General features: G+C 31.3%; 1 protein-coding gene across 1 annotated transcript; it reads right to left on the reverse strand.

The window, feature by feature from the left end:
• Positions 1-4,344: 4,344 nt before the first annotated feature.
• On the reverse strand, positions 4,345-4,680 carry LOC143617367 (protein GL2-INTERACTING REPRESSOR 1-like; the record flags this gene model as incomplete). Its single annotated transcript, XM_077089951.1, has 1 exon — positions 4,345-4,680. A coding segment is annotated over one exon (336 nt), but the record flags the coding sequence as incomplete, so codon positions are not given.
• Between the last annotated feature and the right edge of the window lie 5,849 nt (positions 4,681-10,529).

Genomic DNA, 10,529 nt, shown 5'->3' on the forward strand with positions numbered 1-10,529 from the left:
ACACTTGGGTATTTATTATCCGAGAAGTTTCAAATAAATTAATATTTTATTGTAACAAGAGTCTTTAGCTAAAATAAACCGCAACTCTGATATATTTATAAAACAGATACCAACTATTGGTCATACGCCTAGGCCCTAATCCGGGGTGTGACAGGTATGTGTAAGTATGTGTATGTATGGTATGTTAACTATTAAACTAGAACTTACTCAACGTAGGTGACATGCAGGAAAATAGGATGAAGCAGCTGGATTGAGAAGCACACATGGCAGAAGAATAAAGAAGCTGGTATATGAAGATTGGAAGTTATGATGTCTTGTGATGTTTGAACTTAAAAGACATGTTGAATGTTTTGTTTAACTTAAGATTTTGTAATGATGATTAAAGTTTTAATTATTTCATGAAAGTTTTAATTCACTCTGATATTTATAACTGTGTTTATGAGTAAAATCCAACAATAATGTAGGGGGGGCGGGTCCGAAACCTTACATGTCCTTAAATCAAGCCAAAGGCCTTATTTGTTTAATATTCTAATGATATCAACATTTTGATAATACCTTTCTTATACTTATTGTATTAGAATCTAACAAATATTTTCTTTTCATGGATTGACTTTTTCTTGTCATATAAATTTTATATAATAAAAATGAATTCTGTGGAAGGAAGGAGGAATTACAAGGTTTTATGTTCATGGAGGAGGAATTACAAGGTTTTATGTTGAAGTGAATGGCACTAAATTACTTCTAATTTGAAAAACAACAAATTAAATATCCAAAACGTCAATAGAATGAAAATTGACCCCAACAATTAACAAATTTTATTGAAAATGAAGTCAAATGATTACATAACCTTCAAAAAAAACATGAAATACAATGGTCTAAAAAATTTAATCCAAGACTCTCCTTATCTATCTACACACACGTGTAACTATCACAAATGATAAGATATATTGTTCATTGTTAACTAGTAACTACATCCAACTTTCAACTTTTATTTGAATAACCAACAAAGTCATGTATTCCGAGTACATTCATTGGCAAATTGCCACCACACACTCCTTATTGTTTATATACACACATACAACCATCACAAATGACAAGAAATAAATATTATTCATTGTTAAATAGTAACTACGCGCATTAGTGACAACTTCCAACTTTTTATTTGAATGAACAACAAAGTCATGCCATCCGTGTTCATCCATTGGCAAACTGTCACCCACGTCTACAATCACTGACAACGTTGGTGACATGGAAGGCCACTGAGCTCAGTTTTAACTTTATTGATACTTAAATATCTTTCGTTGTCACTACTTATTTAAACTCCCACTAAGCTTCCATTCCCACTGATAAGCATCATTTTTAACTTGTAACATTGAACTTGACCAGACTGTTGATTTTATGTTAAATTTAGCGACTTACACTTGCCTGAACCCACCAAAAATGTGACCTTGGCACACTTGAGGGCAATGATCTTCGATTGGTTCTTTGCTCTATATTAAGAAAGGTCACAGAAAACTTTGCTGATATGATCTGTTAAGTGTGTGCATGTGTCAATTTAGGTCATATTGGCCTTAAAGCGAACTAAAAACTATAAATTCAGTTTTCTGGATTTTAAAACTGTTTGATTTGGTTTTTCGGTTCCAGTTTCATTTATTTGGCTTGATAATTTTGTGCATATAAAAACCCAAAAGAATAAGTTTTGGGGTTAAATTTTGTACCTAGTTTTTTTTTAACTAATGATTACATTTAAATATTTGAGCCTTCAAATTTTAGGCTACACATATTAATTTCTGATGTTTGACATTTATAAAAAAAAAAGAAATAGCCCATAAATTAATAACAAAAGTTGGTTTTTTCAGTTTTTATTGGTTTGATTTGGTATTTAGTGGTTTGGTTTGTTTTAATTTTCGATACATGCGAAACTAAATCGTAATTTTGATTTAAAAATACGTAAAATGGTCGATTTTGGGTTGCATTCAAAGGGATAACTTTGTATAATAGTATCCAAGTTTTCAAAGTATTTCAATTAGGTTACTGATCAAGTTTAAAAAGCGTTTTAATTAAGTCATTTAACTTTCAAATTGTATTAAATATAAGTTTTAACAATGTTTTTTTATCATGTTTTGTTTTTGTTTCAATGGGGAATTCTTTTTATATATTCTTTGATGTTGATATGAATGGTAACATGAATTTTATTTTTTACTTTTGATTTTTAATATAATTAATGTTTTTAAAAAAATAACTTAAACTACATATATTGCAAATCTCGACTTCACATGTTTTCCTACATTTCTTTCTAGACGAAAAAAAAAGCCTGAGGAGGCTTGATTTAAAAAAAATGTATGAGTGACATAATTGAAACATTTTTTTAAAATATTTTTAAAACTTGATTATTATTATAAGAGATATTCCATACATTTTCAAAGTAACGTTACATACATCAAAGATACATGCATATAATTTGAGCCTAAAGCTTATAAACATTTGATTAAACCATACAATGATTTACATTTAAACAATAATTTTTAGATTGAACATAGCTATAAAAGTTACAAAAATCAAGGTGGATATTCAATTGTACATGATTATCTTTTTATGTAATAAAATAAATATTAAGTATAAATTATGTGAGTGATCCATGTAAGATTCTCGGTTATGTAAAGAAAAGGAAAGATTTGTTTTACCTCCTCCGATATACATACAAAATCCTACAAATAGCAAAAACTATACAAACTAATCTAAATCTCACACACGTTTCTATTTTATGAGTTTTATCTTTCAAATTTGGGACTTGTAAAGTAATTCTCGAGCATTGACCGATGAGTGTCTGTTGGTATGCCCGTAATTTAAATATTAAATAAGTTCCTATATATAGAACTTTTCCACACTATGTTTCAGATGCATGAGCCACTTCACGATAGCAAAAATTCACTATCTCATGTTTCTGCTTCATCAAGCTTGTGTATATCAGAAAGCCACCCGAAAGTTTTTTAAGGGCGGTGATAACTTGAGACCCACCACGCAATTTCATCACTTAATCACTTGAGACCCAATTTTTACACGCACGGGTGATCACTTGAACCTACTATTTTTCTTTCTAAATTAAATATAAAACCAAATTAAATGAAACACAACTTTTCATCAATTAAAAAAGAATACATTAAAGAAATTTAAAAAAAAAACTAAGCTAAAAACATAGCATTAACAAAAACATAAAAGTTACAAATAAATCTTCTTTAGTCTTGACTAGCACGATCTACGGCCTAAACGACTTTTTTCTTTGAATGCGAACCTTCTTTTTGCTTGAACATTGCATTTATTTTTCTATGAAAGAAAGTTAAAGATGAGAAGAGGCGTGTTTGAAAAAATATGGGTTTGGTATATTTATATAGTGTAAAATTTTATTTTTTATTTTTACTATTTTTTTCAACTTTCTCAATGATCAGAAGACCGTCGCCCAACATCCCTAATTTTCTATCTTGGTCGTGATGTTGGTAACTAAGCTTTGCTATCTTTGAGAGATAATAGTGTATGGGGGCGGTGCACCCTGATGACAATGATGTGATGGAGGTCAGTCACGGAACCACCCCGCATCTATCCTAAGTGCGCAACAAGAATCAAACTAAGGTGGAGAAAAGAGCAACTTTCACAAATTTGATGGTGCATTGAAACATGTTTTTAATATTATGTTTTAAATACTATTAACTTTTTAGTTCAAGAATATTTTTCAGAGTTCTGTAGTTAATAGTGTCGATTACATATTAAGGGTATGTAAGTAATCTTTGCACACATTATATACTATTAATATTTGTACGCTTAATTATGACTTTAATTTGGGTGTATTACCATAAAGTTAGTAACAAAGAAAAAAGTTACCTATTGGCGGTTACAAATTATAATTTTGTTAAAAAATATATAGTTTTCTCCAAGATAACGGTATATTTGCTTTTAGTTAATCCTCTCCATCCTCATGGGAGTTTTACTGACTTTACATGTACACATGTCAAACAATAAAGTCATCTGACATAGTGCATCCACGTGGAAAATAGTAAAACTACAATTAGCCATAAAATAGAAATACTTGAAACTAAGTACCCAAACCAAAATTACATTAACAAAAGAAATTAAATTACCTATCCTGGAACTCACTACCTGACCAAAGTTAACATAAACAGAAGGGTAAAAAGGGTATTGTCATTTAAACGCCACTCATAACAAACGGTAAAACCAAACAGAGTGTAAATAACATTATCCATAATAGCTAAGCATTTTAAAAAAAAAAACCCTAATAATACTAAGTGCTAAGTTATAAAAGCTTTCACACCCTCTTCATTTAAATCATATTCAAGTCTTTCTTGTTTTCTTGGTGGAGTTGTCATGAAGGACATCAAGCAAAACGGTGCTCTTGCATTTAGGGCACTTAGGATACTCCTCAGCAAGCATCACATACATCAGGCACCTCGGGCACCCGACCAACATCATGGATGTTGTCTCGGGGCTGCTCGAGTACCTCAGCTCTGCCTCCGACGACACACAGGATGTCGTCGGAGACATGGCAGCTGATCGGCTTGGTAACTCTATCGCCTGCCGGTTAGCGGTTGGCGGTGACAAATTCAGCTTCAAGTCAAGCTTCCTACCACCATCTCTACCGTTTCTTCGACTCATGTTTTCCAAGTCAATCTGTTTCAACAAAAAGTTATAAAAAGTGTATAACTTTATTTCTCAAGAACTTATAACTTTGATTATAATTTATATATAACATATATAGTGACAACCCATGATTATAAAACATATATAAGGAAAACCCATGATCATAAAACATATATATATATATATATATATATATATAATAAGTTTACCTAGAAATTGGCAAATCTTGATGAAGAAGAGGAGTAGCACCGGTTGTGAGATGTGTTTGATTTTTTAGATGCTCAAAGGCCATTTAGGCATGTATATATAAACAATAACACTCAAAGAGAGAGAGAGAAAGAGAAAGAGGGAGATGGGTTTGCTTTAAAGCTTAATTTAATTGAGGAGGAAGAGAATTGAAGAAGGTGTGGTAGAAGACGAGAGAGTTGTAAATTGAGGGGCAGGAAAAGCATTAAATGATGGAAAAAATCCCAAGATGGGTGCAGAAAAGGGAAATTTGAAGTAAATATTGCATTAATCAAATTGCATAACAACCCCTCTTCATTCATTGTGTAGACATTACTCATTCATTTATTTAGTTTTGGTAGTAGTATTATGTAGAGTACCATGTTATAAACTTCATAGAGGAGGAGGGGTGTATGGTATGTAGTAGGTAATATGAATTGATAACCAATGTACAACCTAAGAAACTAATTGCCAACTGCTTTTAAAGCTTAAACCAAATTTCTAACAAATCCAACCACATCCTTATTAAAGTCTACATTACACATATTTATGTATGATAGCCTTAGACTTATTCCCACTTTATCATACTAATATTTACACATGGAATACCCTATTTATGGAATCACACCTAACATATAATCTCTCTTTTTCTCTTTTCATTTCTCCTTCATATGACTAAGATAAATCTATTTATCAAGTTCCAAATTAAGTCCTTACACGAAAATATGATTTTATGTACATATAGCTGGCTTATCTAGTTCAAGTCACATATAAAATATGTATCAACTAAGCGATGCCTTGTATAAATATTATGTTTCTCTCTCTAATACATAAAACTTCAATTTTTTTACATTTCAATAGTTTCTTATTATTTTATTAAAAAAAATTTTAATTAAAAAAAAACATTATTCCACACATTAGGGTATCCGGGGCGTCTATCGGCAAAGCCATCAGCTTCATCGGCAAAATCTGGTGCATTGTTCCAAATGCCTCGAGTAGGGTAATCGGCAAAGCCTTTTTAGCTTGTGAACCTGATTGTGGTGATGGAAAATTCAAGGTGAAAAGACACTTTCCGGTAAATGGGTAGTTTGAAACACCACTCTCTTTAAGGTATTGTAATTAGACCATTTAGCCCCTTCCTACTTTGCAATTACACAATATATCACAAGCTCCTGTATATCACTATATCCATAATAAGATCCCAAAATGAAAGAATGCCATTTGTTTATTAAAACCATGAAATTTTGGGATGCCACGGTTATTTTGTCATTTTTAAGTGCTGTGTAACTATTTGAAAGTTTACAGGCTAAATTCTTAAACTTGTAGCTTTGATATTTATTGCTTTTTACTCGTGTGTGCCATATAACCTATATATTAAACTTGTAATATTTTAGGTTTTTAGATAGGGTGGATAATTCATATAACCCAACTTGACATGTCTCAAGTCTAACTCAATCAACTGACACAATATAAACAAGCTATAATCATTTTTAAACCACGAACACGGGTTAAATCCATAAAAAAACTCACACGAGGGGTTTAATTTTATGAAGCCTAATCCACCTAGTGGTACTTCACCTAGGCTTAACCCTGGAAATATAGCACAATAGTGAGATTCGAACCCGCAATATTATTGGGCTACAAGCCTTTTTATATGTTACTATGTTATTGCTTATCTTATATAAAACGTAGGGAAACAGTCTAATGCTCAATCTATAGTTCTAATACTATTAATTGCCATGCGATTTAGTAAGTTTGATCGCATGCTTTCCGTGAATATTTTTTTTATTTTGACTTTTCAATTTTGTATGATGATACTTTATCATTACGAAAATGTCAGTTACGCAACTTTTACGGCTGGACGGCGGATCCAGGAATTTTTTTTAGGTGGTTCCCTCTTAATTTATAAGGTGGTTCCTACGCGTCTTCTATATATCCGTACACTATTATTTCGAAACTCGGGTGGTTCCGGGGAACCACCCGTTTGTATGCTGGATCCGCCATTTATAGACTTTAATAGTACACAACATATTTACTAATTTACATTTAAAGATATCATGCATTACATATGTTAACGTCATAATCTTGTTTATACTTTTGAGTTTTGAGTACGCATACATATAACTAAAAAAATAGAAAAACAATACGTACTTTTTAACGACATCTAATCTATTCATATTAGTTACTCCTACTATTATCAAACATGCACACCGCATGTTCGAACCTTGAAGTTATGTGATACAACAGGGTTTGAAGTTTGAACCCTGAAGTTATGAGATACGCTATTTACAACCATAATGTTCACGACGCATATATGATGATTGTATAAACATGAGTTACACCTTTTAGAAGTTTACACCTAATCCTTTCAAGTCCAAAATATGTTTAGTATTATAATTAACTTCTTTATTTACATGATTTATATAAAAATTTAGCGTTTTATTTTTGTTATTATTTTATTTTGATAGAGATATGTGGTGTATTATTTTTGTCTCAACGGACCTCTGTTATAAAACATTTAACGTCATTAAGTTTTTTTCGAGTTTCAAACCGATGTTTTAAGTGCTTTTGATCGAAAGAATGATACGAGTCGACTGATGTAAAACTTATCTCAAAACGGTAATCCAAGCGATTTCTTAAATTTTAAGACCGCTTATGTTCTAGGATTAGAAAAACTCTTATATAGTAAAATAACCGCTTTTGGGCTCAATCCAAAAGGCTTCGGCCCACACCAGTGAGTCAAATTTAGGTACACATTGGAACCTAACCAAATCGTAACCGATATGGAAACCAGTTTGGATGAAACCGGTCTAGCTAATCAAACAAGCAGTTTGTAATCGGTTTGCATACTTCTCCTTGGAAACCAATCAAAACTGCACCGATCGAGCCGGATAAAATCCGGTTTCGAACGGAAACGAACTTTCCTCCCTCAAAAACCAGTTTCACACCGAACCAACTTGAGTAAAACCGAATTTGACTTTCTTTGATTCAAACTAAACCGAACGTGTTTGTGCTAACAACCTTTTTTTTTTTTTTTTTTTGACTTAATTACTTCACACCCACTTTTGTTGGAGCTAACCAACCAAAACTGGGGACTTGTTGGGGCTAGAAGCTTGACACATTTACATTTACACAAATCTTCCAAATTCCAATACTTTCATATCATATACTTATGCATCACTGTATCACTGGCATAACACAATTGCGCAATACTAAAATAGTTTTATGTCATGTAGTGATGTCTCTTTGTCTAATTGGTTGGAATGTCGCTATTGACAGAAAAGTTAACATAATATGCATAAATTTCTACGAGTTTAATACACATTTTGATCAAATCGTTATTCTCATCAATTTTCTCTTTTTTCTTTTATTTGTATTTTATAGGCTAAATTATAAAATTTTCATTAATTTTTGGGTAACACAAAGTTAAACTTCTTAACTGTGATTTTTGGCACATTTTCTCTTAAGTTCAGTAATGAAAAAGTTCAAACTACTAGTCCATGATAACTTCACGAGTTCATGATATATATATTGAGAATTTGTGATGAATGTAACCGGTCCCGACTAGAGTTTTATTATTAGAATTGATTTGGAATTGGTGATGCCCTGGATTTAAAAACTGCACTTGTCCCAAAATATCAACAACTTTCATAATGCAACATTAAGAGTACAACTATATTGCATTAAGGATTGAAGCTATGGTTGATGTAGACAAGGCAATTTAAGAGTATTAAATGTCCTGATGAGATATTGAGGTTACTATTGCTTTTTTTAGTTCCACCATCAGTGCTTCTCTGGTTTGGTGGTCAGAGAGTTTTTTATTTGGGTTTCATCGTGGGTCGTCATGGTTCGAATCTCTATGTCATCAAACTAGTAATGAACGATTGAAATTCCGCCTCAGGTTTCGAACTCGGGTATTGATGTTTGGTAGCCCACTAATGACTTACCATGGAGTCAAGAAGTCGTTTAAAAGTTCTTTTTTAGTTATAATTTACATTCAATTAAATAATTATCTAATAAGTATAAAAGAGACGTTTGGTATCACAATTCTTATTTTTGATTATTTTAAATGGTTTTCCTTGCCCGGCGCAAAGCGCTGGGTGAAAAACTAGTTTTGATATATTTAAAATGATTAGTGAACGATGTCGTCATCCTGATTGCCCCATAACCATCATTAAAGCTCTTAATCTTAGTTAACAGAGACTCCTCTTGTAAGAACGGACTAAAAGGGTTAGGTACCCAGCTAACCTTCTGATGTGGTGTGAGATATATATATTTTTGTTAAAGATTTTTCACACTTTATCGGGTTTTAAAAATGGTTTTCACCTAGACTTAACCACACACATAAAAGGCAAGTGCGCCCGTCGTGTGGTAATATAATAACGGCGAGAACCGGGTATCAACCCATGGACACGTAAAATTTAATACTAAATCTTTGCAAATATAATAACCGTGAGAAATGAGCTTAATTGATTTGTTTTTAAGATTAATTTTTAGAAAAAATTGTAACAATAATTAAAGCAAGTAACACGATAATGGAGATAAACAAGAATTAAGAAGTTATCACTTTAACTTATAATCCACTTTGACTCCTAATGATCGTAAACCTAAATATATGATAAATTCACTATTTTGTTTTATGAAAAAAAAAAAATTCTAGTTATAGATAATCATCCAAATGATTTTTTGAAAAACTTAGTATGAATTATACAAACTAATCACCTCAAATCATACTAAAATGTAAATGAACCTTTATGTTGAAATTTAAAGATATATATTATCATTCAATTACGAAATTCAAATCTAACAACCGGTCGGAAAGATTACATGAACAACACATAATCCACCTATGGTTAATTAAATTAGACTAAGTTCAAGTATTCTCTTGATTTATGAATTTTCAACCCAAGTGTAACATTAAAATAGTTGTGTTAACAAATTACTTATAATATTACTTAACAAGAATATCAATTCATAACAAATGTTCAATCTTTTCAAATCTAAACATGAGGATATGTGTGTAACCAATTTTCATGTAGCATACAAGAATTATTTAACTATTTCTAGATTAAAAGTTATAAAGTTGCATGAACAACATTTATAAATAAATGATAAAATCAAGAGTCTTTCAACATAACAAGATGTATCATTTATAATTCTTGTATATTACTTTCAATTGTTTAAACACAATTTTTCATCAAAAGATAACCTAGAACTAGTCATTATTTTAACATAAAATTATCATATACTATTTCCAACCATCAAAAGTCATCAAGTTTCATCATGAGTTAAGGTGATATAAAGAGTTTTATCTCATAATAATTATAAGAGATATACCAAAATAGAAGAATATAGTATTCATGTTTAATATTTAAGATAATCTAACCAAGAAACTAAGCTAGATAATTATGATGATGCTAAGACTTCTTCTTGATGTTGTATGTTGGTTCAAGAGCTTCTCTTTCATTAATTCTATGTAATATTGAAGTGAAAATGTATGTATTTTTCTCCAAGATAGGATTTCTAAATGAGCAACATGCATGGTCTTTAAATAGGCTTACTGTGCACAAAGCATGTGTCACACCCCGACCAAAGGCGGCGGAATATGCCAGGGCATAATGTATTGATTTAACAGTAGCTCAAAAGACACTAAT

Source organism: Bidens hawaiensis, unplaced genomic scaffold (assembly GCF_021521415.1).
Source record: "Bidens hawaiensis isolate Kalapana, Puna unplaced genomic scaffold, B.hawaiensis_p1.1 tig00054109_1, whole genome shotgun sequence".
In the NCBI taxonomy this organism is placed as follows: domain Eukaryota; kingdom Viridiplantae; phylum Streptophyta; class Magnoliopsida; order Asterales; family Asteraceae; genus Bidens; species Bidens hawaiensis.